The sequence below is a fragment of the Sinocyclocheilus grahami genome, unplaced genomic scaffold, assembly GCF_001515645.1.
Source record: "Sinocyclocheilus grahami isolate Dianchi unplaced genomic scaffold, SAMN03320097.WGS_v1.1 scaffold150.1, whole genome shotgun sequence".
NCBI lineage: Eukaryota > Metazoa > Chordata > Actinopteri > Cypriniformes > Cyprinidae > Sinocyclocheilus > Sinocyclocheilus grahami.
Window position 1 is genome coordinate 1,960,080 of NW_015505329.1, and position 13,248 is coordinate 1,973,327.

Sequence of the window (13,248 nt, forward strand, 5' to 3'; positions counted from 1 at the left end):
ATCTATCTATCTATCTATCTATCTATCTATCTATCTATCTATCTATCTATCTATCTATCTATCTATCTATCTATCTACACTACTGTACAAAAGTTTTGGGGGCGGTCAAATTTTTGAAGATTTTTGAATGAAGTCTCTTATGCTCACCAAGGCTCCATTTATTTGCTAAAAAAAACAAAAACGAAAAAAGTAATATTGTGAAAATAATTTGAATTTAAAATAACTTGTTTTCCTATTTTAAATATATTTTAAAATGTAATTTATCTTAGACTAATTTTCAGCATCGTTACTCCAGTCTTCAGTGCCACATGATCCTTCAGAAATCAATGACGAGAGTGAGAACAAATGTTTATTATTTTTTAAAAAGGCTTCATATTATTCTGAGCTCCAAAAATTGCACTGATGCAGCTTGTTTTTCTTACCCAGCATTCTTAGACGTCCGATCTTGTCCATGAGCAGAGCTGACACAATATTCCCGGGCAGGACGGCAAGTGTGCCAAGGAAGCTAACAAAATAGATCATGTAGGCATTGTTCTCATCGCTGAAATCCAGCATACAGCCCTCTTTGTTATGCAGAAAGGTGCTGTTGATGAGTTTGCTGTTGATCAGCCGGTACTTGAACAAGTCTAAAAACAGATGAGGGCTCTTGTTAACCAATGCAGCAGCTATTCCTCCATTACACCAGTTAAAGTAGGTAAGCGTTTCTAGGTCAGACTGCTGTAAGAATCAATAGGGTGACCATACGTCCTCTTTTTTCTAGACATGTCCTTGCCGGGACTTCTAAATTGCCGGGTTTTGGCTTTGTTTTCCTATTGACATGCTCTCTGCAGTTCTTATACATTATATGTACACATATGTGCATTGCTTTGACCGTTCTCTGTAGATACCACCTTATTACATGCCACGATTGGTTGATTATGTACAATGCCTGCACACTATTGGTCAAACCACTGTTCAGTCATTACCTTCAGCAAGAATGAAAACAATAAGAAAACAAAGAAAAACCTGGACATTATAGACAACTTAGAAATCACAGCCAAGTCTGGTCTGGGAAAAAGAGGACATATGGTCACCCTAGAATCAATAGACAGATGACATCTTTATGCATGTGGTCTAATGCATTGAGCTACTTCATGACGCAGAGGACAGAAAGAAATTGCAACTGCATTTTTGACATTTACCTCTATACTAAAACCTTGTAAGCCGTCTACTGCCTTCCAACGGTCATTCACACAGTATATGGATATTATAGTCATTGCCATCTTGGATTAATTTATTCATTTAGCTCATTGCAGTGCATTCTGGGATTTGCCCTTACCTTTTGAAAAACTGATTTTTGCATGCCTATGATGCATGAACTTATAAAATACACCTTAAAGGAAAAGTCCACACAAGTCAATGGGACCTGAAACTGCTTGGTTACCAATATCTTCTTTTGTGTTTTACAGAAGAAAGAAATGCATACAGGTTTGGAATGACACGAGGATAAGTAAATTATGATCTAATGCAATGGAAGTTGCTTTGGATAAAAGCATCTGCAAATGCATTCATGTAAACATTACAATGCTGTCTAGGTAGGCAGCGTACTAGGTTTTGGAACAGAGCCTTTGTTTCTTAGTCTCATCATTCATTTGCAAGCTGCTCAGAAAAACAATCCTAAACACTCAGTATGACTGAATCAGGAAAAGCAGATTGTCATTCCTTCACAGACAGGCAGAGGAAGAATCTGAGCTGGTGTTGCTAGGATACCTGAAACATTTTCAATGCTTTCAATAGCACTAGAAACTAGAGCCATTTAAACCGAAGAAAAACATGTCATATACGAGTGTCTTCTTATAAAGGTTCAAAGCTTTGAACGACTACAGATGAAATCCAATTATTGTATACGGCTGAATGTGTAAATCGCACTCGACATTCAACAGCAGCACTATATTTGTTTATAGCTAGGAGGGTGTAACCTGTGGTCTTCTCACCTGTGTTGTAGAAGAGGGTGGAGATGAAGGTGCAGTTTTTGAAGAAGGTGTTGCTTGACGTGATATCCTCAAAGTAGCATTCCTCAAACAGGGAGTCTTCAAATACCATAGACTTCATCTTCAGATTCAAGAACCTTTAATGACAAAGAGAAACAAATTCCCAAAGAAATTGCTTAGAAGTATTCAGATTTCCTTTAGCTTCTACAAAGTGGCCCAAATAAAAATAGACAATGTAAATCTAATTCTATAAAGGATAGGTGAACACACATTTTGTTTGTCCTGTGGTAAACATGAAACATTATACATAAAACAGATCAAAAATAAATAATATTAAAGGTGGGGTAAGTGATTTCTGGTAGCCAATGTTGACATTTGAAATCACCAAAACAAACACGCCCCTACCCCAAAAGGGTCTCGCCCCTATTTTGTTAAGCTCCGGCCCACACATACGTACGCAACCCAGGCAACGATTAGTTCTGTGAAACAAAGCAAAACCAATGTTACACCGTGTCTACACCGGACGCGAGTGGCGCGGCACGACAAAATACTATGGAACTCATTATAATCAGTGATGCTGTCTTCACAATAAATATATATACATATCTATGGTCTACACTGGATGCGGCGCGGCACGACTCGACAAATCCCTGACAGAAAACTGCTGCTGCATTCTATTTATGACGTATTGGCCCAAATTTCAAATGATTTTCAACGGTTGCTTTGTCGCGTCCAGTGTACTAGACAGACTTTAGCTGTTGCGGCGCAGACGCGGTGTTACTCACCTATCGAGAAGAAACAAAGCAACCTCGGCGTCCGATCGCAGGCCTTCCGCTCCTTGAGTTCTCTCCAGCACTGGAAAGCTGATCCGGTATTTACACGGGTCCTACTTCTTGCCTTATTGCCTTAAGCCTTCTCCGCAGACGTTTTCTTCTTTTGTTTTTTATCCACCATCTCTATCTGTCATGTGCACTGAACTCTCTTTCCGCCACATCATAAGTAGACACACCCCTTACTGCTGATTGGCTTCAAGTTTGTTTTGCTACTTGGCCCGAATCAGTTTTCTAAAGCGTTTTTGAAAAATCGCTTACCCCACCTTTAAGCACCAAAACAATTAAACAAACTACAACAGAGAAATAAAGTAATATACAGTACAAAGCCAATAATAAACTTAGCATCATCTCAACTCATCTGCCATCACATGATTTTTAGCAACACACTCTGGGATTGTCTTTCTAGAAACGATACACTGTGTGATCAGTGTTGTTATTGCAACTAAATTTAAAACTAATAAAAATAATTTTTGTTTACTGAAATAAAGCTGAAATATTAGATGAAGAACCTAAACTTAAAGTTTAAGTTTGAAGTACTAAAATGACTAAAACTAAAATCAAAATAAAGTTACAGTATACAGAAATATTTTAAACAAAAATGCAAAAAGTACACAAAATTTATAGAACTTAAATTAAAATGAAAACTCAATATATTATAGATGCTAATAGCAATCAATTTCCATTGTCCTAGTTGAATTCTGCCATAAACATAAGAAAAACAGAGGCATGCTCAAAAGACAAGGTCATGTCATGTCATTCTATCATACTTAAATTGCATTTAATCTGGAATATGCCTTTAAAAAGCAAGCAAAATGCCACAACACAATTCACCTTTTATACAAAGGTCAGGCCTATTTACTGAAATATGTTTGCCATACTGCCTATGAGCGGCGCTTACTTGTTGTTGAAGTACTCTCCATTCCGGTGGATCTGGTTCTCCAGGGTGAAGTTAAAGGTCACATGCTCCACTTTCTCTTTGATGAAGACCTTTGTGCGTGAGGAGTACTCTTGTTTCTGCAGGTATTTGATCATGTCAGGGAACCAAACAGTCAGCCCGTAGTAGCTGGAGACAGAGAGCAACAAAACATGAAACAATGCAGAGGGACAAATCATTGGATGGATTGGAAAATGCATGTAGTTCAGTGTAGTTTACCTGAAGGACATGGAAAACCACACAGCCATCATCATGTAGGTGATCCTCCGGTACTCTGGATTAAACACTGTCAGGAAGTTGCTCCACACCTGGAAACCCAAGATAAACAATTGGAAGACAGGAGTTTGAGTACTGTACACACTTCATTGTTTACAATTTATGGAACCTGAGCTGCAAATATGTGTCAATCAGAATCACCATGGTTACAGTGTCACTAAGACATAAGCATGTTACCATATGACCAGCTGCATTTACATATCAATGCCTATTTAGTATAACTAATCGGTGAGGGCATTATTATTTATTTCAAGCAAAAATGTTAGCTAATTATAACAACAGTCATTTAAAGTAAATATTATACATATACAAAAATACTATTTTATAAAAATGTTTTTGAAAGAAGTCGCTCAAGCTCACCGAGGGTGCATTTATTTGATCAAAAATACAGTATTCCTGTCACTTGATCCTTCAGAAATCATTCTAATATGCTGATTTGGTTCTCAAGATATATTTCTTTTTAATTAAATGTTGAAAACAGTTGTGCTGCTTAGTGTTATTTTATTATTTATGTACTATGATAGTTTTTATTAATGTTTTGAATTAGCTTTTATTTTTATTTTCAGTTTTTACTTTTAATTTGAATTAGTATTTTTTAGTAATTTTGTTATGTGCTTTACTTTTGTCTTTGTTCTTTTTAAATATTATTATTTAGATTTAATAAATTTTTTATTTCAGCTTTAGTTCCGTTTTAACTAGGGTTGCAAAAAAGGTGGAAAATTTCTAGTAAATTTTGGAAATATTCCAGAAATTTTTGAAAATTTTCAGGATTTTTGAGAATATTCCAGGGATTTTTGGAAAGTTTACGGAAATGTTCCTCCCCTTTGCAACCCTAGTTTTAACTTTTATTTACTGTATTTCCAGTTAGTAATTTTAGAGTTTCAAAGAAAACTTATTTTAGTTAGTGGCAACATTTCTAATTTCTGTTTAGATTTCATGAATTTTATTTATATTCGCTTTATTTATTTTCATTATTTATTTATATATTTTCATTATTTATTTATTTATTTATTATTTTGTTTTTTTAGTTAACACATTTGGTTTTAATAGTTTTAAACCTGGTGCTGCTAAATATTTTTGTGGAAACCATGACACATTTTTTATATTTTGAATAGAATTTTCAAAAGAACAGCATTTAAATTTAAATCTTTTGTAACATTATACATGTCTTTTCTGTCACTTATGATCAATTATTGCATGTTTGCTGAATAAAAGTTTTAATAAAAAAATAAATACAAATCTTACTGCCACAAACTTTTGAATGGTAAGTGTACAATCAAATGATGACTTTTTGGTGCAAGAAACCTTGACTGATATAAAATAAAATGTGTAAAAGTATAAAATGTCCTCTGTAGATCATTTGAAACTAAAAGTTCATATGCTAGTGTTTATGGTACTCTACCTGATGGAAGAGGTTGGTCAGCTTGATCCTCCAGCGCTGATGCCAGGCTGTGGCGTCTCCACCCATGTCAACCAACTCATCCATCTGTTTCACCGTCTTAATAGTGGTGACCTGGGGATTTCACAGCATGCTTCAAAACGTGCCTTAATACTTTAGTGATATTCTCAGTTGTGTGTGGTTAACTGGTGGGAATCTGCTCATGAATAGCCTTTATTAACTACTTGACAATGAGAGGTGAGCCGTGTCTAATTAAGCGTCAAGATTAAGATTTACAATGCTAATCGCTGCAGGGCCCATTACAGTTATAAAATGTCCTTTACGGTACCAAAATAATTGACATCTAAATAATAACTTAATTCACCTTCATTAAATGTGCATGAAAGCCAATTTGACTCCAGTTCGGCCAGATAAATGGGAACCCATTAGCATGGCTGCATAATTCATTTTTAATTCATACTGAGAAATTAAAATTCCGCAGATTTCCACAGATCACTTCCGTCCTAATGTTATTGTTCTTTCTGATAGTGAATCAAGCACTACTCACAGAGAAAACCCTCTCCGGGTAGCCCTTGGCCCTCATGTTGGTGTCATGGACCTGTTTCAGAATCATCCATGCTTCATCATGTTTTCCGTTCTGTTAAAACACACACATTGCAATTTGCAGCAAAGTCATCTTTGATTTACAAACTTATTCTGCACATTTTTCCTACAGCATGAACCAAAAACACAGATCCAAGCCGGGATGTGGGACGTCACTAACCTCCAGGAAGAAGCGTGGGCTCTCTGGCATGGTGGTCAGCGCAGCGATAGCGGCGACGGCCGGGAACGCACACACCAGCACAAACACTCGCCAGCTGTGAAACTGGTAGGCTGAGCCCATTTGGAAACTCCAGCCTGGTTAAAAGGAAAGGGCATATATTACTAAACTAGTTACAGGAACTAAATGCATTTAATGCCCTTTCATGCATTTTCACTTTTTTTTTTTTTTTTTTACACTTCACTTCAGTTTTTGCCAGGGCTCCAGGGCTCCAGACAAAAAAAATCAGTTAAGGAGCCATTGGCTCCTATAAGAAACAAAATTAGCAGCCAAATAATTTTTTAAGTGCCATAGAATAAATGGGTTTTATTTATTTTAATTTTTTTTAACAATTTAACATTTCAGTCATCTTTTCTTGTCTTTATCAGCATTTTAATTCATATTGTAGATGAGAACTAAGGTTCACTTAAAGTGGGAACTAAACGTCTTTTCCAAACTGAGAACTATATACAGTCACAAAGAATTGTTTATTACACAGAATCTGTGCCAATATCAGGTCCATAACTATGTCAGCATCACTTGGTCATTGAGTGTAGTTTGGGCTCCTCCTCAATGCATCCTATAAATGTTGTCATATGTCTTGCACACATCCAGTCTGTTCATTAGTAACATGCAATTTTATATAAGGTGTTGAATTTTATCTTTAGCTCCTTGCATTCTTTGTCATCATGTAGACAACAGGCTAAGTAAAAATATGAATATGCAATATATCGCATAAATGCTCCTATTTAGTTAATTTTTCTAGCTGACTGATGAGCTCATGGACGCCGAATGGTTATTCTGAGGTAAATGATTGTTACGTGGCATTGTTTACAAGCTTTACTCGTTTTCCGCAGTTTGAAACACTGAATGAGCGATTACATGAGACATTTCAGTAAGATGTACTGTAGGTTATCTTATAACACACCTTTTGATGTCCATTCATGTTTATTTCGTACTATAGTAATAAAGAGAAAGATATGATGGATTCACGTGCCGCTTGAACTGAGGCGAATCGCTCATGCGTTTAATTAAAGAGCGCTAAAATGGTATTTATTGTTTGAATTTCATTACGAATTTGGCAGAATTTTAAAGCTGATACTTTGTTTAATTAAAAGGTAACAGAGCACAAAGCTTATTGCGATTATTGGATGGCAAAGCGCGCAACAAATAATATGAAGTTCACAGCATTAACAAAACACAGCATGTAGACTAGAGATCTTGATAACAAGAAGCCATATTAGTATCGATTATAAACTAGAATTGTTACCGATATTGTTAATGTCCACACAGCTGACAGTTTTAGCTGTTGTAGTTTGTTCAAGTTGTGCACGAAATAGACTGCTTTTCTGCACTTTTACTTCGCAATCGCATGTCTCGCCGTCATTTTCGCTCTCTCTGATGCCGCCACAACTGGAGCTCGCTTTTAGTAAGCCATCGACGCTGGAGTTCGGCAGAGATTAGGACTGTTTTTGCTCTAAAACTTTGATGCGCATCGTCTCAGTTTATTACGTCAACATAAACAAAATATGTGATCGCAAAACAATCAGGAAAAAAGGAATTACATGCACATTTTTAAATCATAACATGTAAATTTAAACAGATGCCAATGGTAAAAATATCACTCGCAAACTAATATTTTTGGTCGCAAATGTGACCGTTTTAGGCGCAGTCTGGAGCCCTGAGTATCTTGAATTTAGGGGGCATTTTTATTGATTTTGGTGGCATTTTTGCCCCAAGCCCCTATTAATTTCTGACCCTGCACTGAATGCACATTTACAAAGTCATAAAATATCCAAAATAATTCAAGATATCAAATTGTTTCCATTTTTGACTGTAAACGTTTTAAAAAGCTAATGCTAAAAAAAACACTTAATTTACAACTACACTGTACAAAAAAATTCCGTAAAATTTACGGTAAAAAACCGGCAGCTGTGGTTGCCGGAATTTTACCGTAAAAAATACGGTAGCAACGTTTTAGGTTTTACGGTTTTAACTTAAATTTACAGTTAAATACCGTATTTTCATTAACTGATATAATGTTAATATACCAACCTATTGAAGTACTGAAATCTGATTTGTACCTTTGTAATACACTGATAACCACCAAATGCAGGCAGTCACACGATGAACCAAAGCCCATCACAAGCAACTTTTAGATAATAACATATATAGAAGGTGCACAGTGTCATTCACACAAACACTAAACACCATCATGGTAACACACATGAAACTGAAATAATACAATAAACATTCATTTAACAACATTAGGTGTAACACACAACCCTAATATACAAAACTGATAAGAAAAAACTAAGAAAAAACATAGTTATTTCAACAAAAAAACATCACATTTGAAATGTAATGCAGGGAATTCTGGGAATGTCAGTTTACGGTTATTCACTGTAAATTATACGGTCTTTTTCACTTCCAAAAACGGTATACTACCGTAAAATTAATGTCCAATACATGTAATGTCCAATACAGTTTTTCATCGTATATAGTAGGGGAATTTTTACCGTTAACCATTTAACAGGTTTTTACTGTAGCACTTTTACAGTCTTTTACCGTTAAGTTCACGGTCATTTTTTACAGTGTAATAAATTGTGTAGACTACAGTCTTTCTAATTACGACACTCAAGTGACTGCCATTTCTGATATTCATGGCAACTAGGCTTTTAAAATCATGTCATACTTTTGAAGATAAGCTGATGAGATTTATAACCACTTCATATTGTCCCTAAATCCTTAATTGGTGGAATTACTTTCTGTGACATCTCCATCTTAAGTTACCGGTTCAGTCCCCTGTGGAGTTACCTGAGGTTAAATGCCCTGCTCAAGGGCACGGGGGTGATAGTTCAATTAATGTATCTAAAACCTTCCAGCTAAAAGCCGAGATCAATTAACCATTAAGCTACAGCACTCAACCTAAGCAATGTGAGCGGGGTGGTTACCATAGTGGGGAATGATGGCCCAGGCCATGGCAGCAGCGTAGATGCCTCCAATCATCCAGAACATGCAGAGCCAGCTCAAGTGCTCACCACGCTTCTCTTGAGCCAGAAACTCAGAGTAATACGAGAACACAATGGGAATAGAGCCACCGATCCTACAGCATGAAACAGAGAGGGACTCCAGTATTAGGATATTGTGCATCATTTTTAAAAATGTAAAATATCTGATTTAATATTACATTTTGTGTGCCATTAGAATTTTCAGAGCTAGTAAAAATTTCAGGAAGTAGAATTAAAATGGAATGAAATTAAAAATAAGGTAACTGCTGTTTTTATTACGGTTTTATTTTTTACATTATATATTACCAGTAAACATGGTCATACACATAGTATACATGGGGTATTTCCAGAATCATTAGGTGATATGTATATTATTAATTGGTGTTCAAAAGCCACCTACAGAAATGTGCATTTAATTGATTAAATATAATATTTTAATAAATTATATACATTCAGAAAATGTGTTCTTCCACCATATTTCAAAAAAGTTTATAATATACTCTGAAAAAAATTTGGTGTAGAATTTAATTAGAATTTGCTAGTTATGGAAAAACATGACAAAGAAACGGCAAGTAAAACATTGAATTAAACATGAAATTTTGAAGTAGAAAGACTGATAACGTTTTTTCTTGCAAAACATACTCCATTATTTTATTTATTTATTTACAACTTCGAAATCATAGTTGTTATTGGTAACAAAATCGAAAACTATTTAAAAATCGTTTTTTGTTAACTGAAATAAAGTTGAAATAAAATAAAAAAGAAATAATAGATGAAAATATTTAAAAGAAAAACAGAAATGTTGTGACTTGACAGCTAATGGAAGTTCTTTTTTTTTTTAAATAATAATAATAATAATAAATGTGGGTAGACTGTAGGTAGTGTGAAAAGTGCATTTACCCCACGCCGGAGAGCAGACGACAGAACAGAAAAGAGCTATATCCTTGGACAAAGGAGGAGAAGAAAGCAAAGACACTGTTGATGGAGAGAGAGATAAGAAGGGTCTGTCTGCGGCCGATTCTGTCAGCCAGACCTCCCCACACAAAGGCACCCACCATCATACCCAGATACACAATTAGACCTGCGAGAGAAAGACACAGAGAGACAGGCCGATCAATAACCGTACCAGCGTCCTGTCCCAATCAGGATGACTCACTGTGATACTCCATACAGACAGTAAATCAAAGTGACCGATATGTTGGGTAAAATGACATTTCTGGAACTGGAGCCAAAATACGATTAAAATGCCAAAGTTGTGCTTCTTTTATAGAATGGAACAATTTCATTGTTTTGTGCCTGAGAGCTCAAATTCATTTGTCTTTTGTTCGTGTGCGAGGATTTCTTTGGTTTTGGTGAATTCACACTGACGACTCTTTCACAGCTCCAGCTGGTCATGTGACTGCGGGTGTGAACACAGACAGACGTCACCCGGCAGCACCACAGCAGACCGCTGGCATGGATGTGATGGATGTGATGCCTGTCACGACAATCAGAAAGCAGTGAATCATCCATGGATGCAATATGAATGACCCAAGGAAAATGATATTCCTCAGATATTGCTCTTTCACATCTGATTAACATAATTTCACACCTTGGGTCTTGTTGGTGAAGCTAGTTAAGCGCACCAGTATCCAAAACACAATGGCTCTGTTCCAAAACCTAATGAGCTGTCTTACTGTCTGCAGCCTATATAGGCAACATCCTAACTGAAATGGAAACCTCTATATTGTCAATAACATAAATATTCTGCTCCTTGTGTGATTTGCATGGGAGTCTCAAATCACTCCATAATATTTTCAGAAAAATATTTAAAATATATTTGAAAATATACAAAAAGAATGAACAGAAATATATCACTAATATAGATGTTATGTATGTATTATATATTATGTCTATATTAGTCATACATTTAGAATTTATTCAGAAATATATAATTTATATTAGTGATATATTTTGTATCCATTTTGTCCTATAAATAGTCCAAATATATATTTTTAAAAATAATAATTTTGCATTCACCCAAAAGACAGAAAATATATTTTCTTGCATTTGTGGCATTTGAAGGAATAGACAAAATATATTTTACATTTAAAAAGTATATTTTCTCGTGTACATATATTCTACATGTATTTTGGCAAGAAATATCATGGCACTGAAAGTAAATTGCATCATTAAATTATATATATATATATATATTTAGTGAGAGAGAGAGAGAGAGAGAGAGAGAGAGAGAGAGATACAGTGCCTTGCGAATGTATTTATACCCCTTCATTTTTTTCACATTTTGTTTTGTTGCTGCCTTATGTTAAACTGCTTTAAATTTGTTTTTTCCACAACAATCTACACTCCATACACCATAATTGTGAATGTATTTATACCCCTTCATTTTTTTCACATTTTGTCTTGTTGCTGCCTTATGTTAAACTGCTTTAAATTTGTTTTTTCCACAACAATCTACACTCCATACACCATAATTGTCAAGCAAAAAAAAATGGTTTTTAACATCTTTGCAAATTTATTAAAAATAAAAAAATAAAATGATTCCATTGCATAAGTACTCATACCCTTATCTGGGACAGTTGAAATTGCTGATGGTCACTCTAGTTGAGCACCATGATCATATGTGGAGATAGGAGAAACCTACAGAAGGACAAATATCGCTGCGACACTCCACCAATCCAGTCTTTATGGCGGTGTGGCCAAACTCAATCCTCTCTTCAGTTAAGACACACTTGAAATGTACAAAAAAGCACCTAAAGGACCCTCAGACTCTGAGAAACAAGATTCTCTGGTCTGATGAACCTCAATTCTAAGCAACCAGCTCTGCTCATCACCTGTAGAGTACCATCCCAAAAGTAAAGTGTGCTGGTAGCAGCCTCATGCTGTGGGGCTGTTTTTCAGCAGCAGGGACTGAGGGACTCGTTAGAGTAGAAGAAACGCTCAGTGCAGCAAAATATAGAGATAGCCTTAATGAAAACCTAGTCCAGAGCATTCAGAACCTCAGACTGGGCAGAAAATTCACCTTCCAACAGGACAATGACCCTAAGCACACAGCCAGAGTGGCTTATAGACAACTCTGTGAATGTCCTTGAGTGGCCCAGCCACAGCCTGAGCTTGAACCCACTCAAATATTTCTGGAGAAACCTGAAAATGTGCATCTGCCCCATCCAACCTGACAGAGCTTGAGAGGTGAAGAGGTGAGGTGAAGAATGGCAAATAATTGCCAAATGCTGATGAGAAAAGCTTGGTGCATCAAACAAAAAAAAAGACTTGAGGCTGTTAAGGTGCTTTAGCTAAATATTTAGTTAATAATGTACTTATTTCATTTTTTTTATTTTTAATACATTTACGAAGTTGTGACAATTCTGTTTTTGCTTTGCCATTATGGTGTATGGAGTGTAGATTAATGTGGAAAAAAGTAATTTAAAGAAATTTATCATAAGGCAGCAACATAAAATGTAAAATAAAACGGACTTGATGCTGTTAAGGTGCTTTAGCTAAATATTTAGTTAATAATGTACTTATTTCATTTTTTTTATTTTTAATACATTTACGAATTTGTGACAATTCTGTTTTTGCAGACATAACGTAACAAAATGTAAAAAAAGGAAGGGGATATGAATAATTCGCAAGGCACTGTAGACAGACAGACAGATCGACAGACAGACAGACAGATCGACAGACAGACAGACAGATCGACAGACAGACAGACAGACCGACAGATAGATAGATAGATAGATAGATAGATAGATAGATAGATAGATAGATAGATAGATAGATAGATAGATAGATAGATAGATAGATAAAATATATTCCATTCACCCAAAATGTTTGAAACATTTTTTTGATCTTTAAAACATATTTCCTTATATATTTTGGCATTAGAATGAATAGATGAATTATTTATTTTAAATGTAAAAAAAAATTATTGCATTTCTTTTTTTACATGTATTTTGGCAAGAAATATGGCATTAACATAAATCACCTCTTTAAATGTTATGATTATATAATTATTATATATATATA

At 35.3% G+C, this 13,248-nt stretch overlaps 1 protein-coding gene across 1 annotated transcript in view; it reads right to left on the reverse strand.

Moving 5' to 3' along the window:
* Positions 1-13,248, reverse strand: part of LOC107592174 (synaptic vesicle glycoprotein 2A-like) — a 40,486-nt gene that overhangs the window by 1,518 nt on the left and 25,720 nt on the right. The window contains exons 3-11 of the mRNA XM_016281576.1: positions 10,123-10,303; positions 9,166-9,317; positions 6,176-6,309; positions 5,960-6,049; positions 5,416-5,526; positions 3,957-4,045; positions 3,702-3,866; positions 1,974-2,107; positions 423-626 (exon numbers count right to left, since the gene is read on the reverse strand). Of these exons, the coding sequence (XP_016137062.1) occupies positions 423-626; positions 1,974-2,107; positions 3,702-3,866; positions 3,957-4,045; positions 5,416-5,526; positions 5,960-6,049; positions 6,176-6,309; positions 9,166-9,317; positions 10,123-10,303 (1,260 nt within the window). The remainder of the gene's footprint in view (positions 1-422; positions 627-1,973; positions 2,108-3,701; positions 3,867-3,956; positions 4,046-5,415; positions 5,527-5,959; positions 6,050-6,175; positions 6,310-9,165; positions 9,318-10,122; positions 10,304-13,248) is intronic.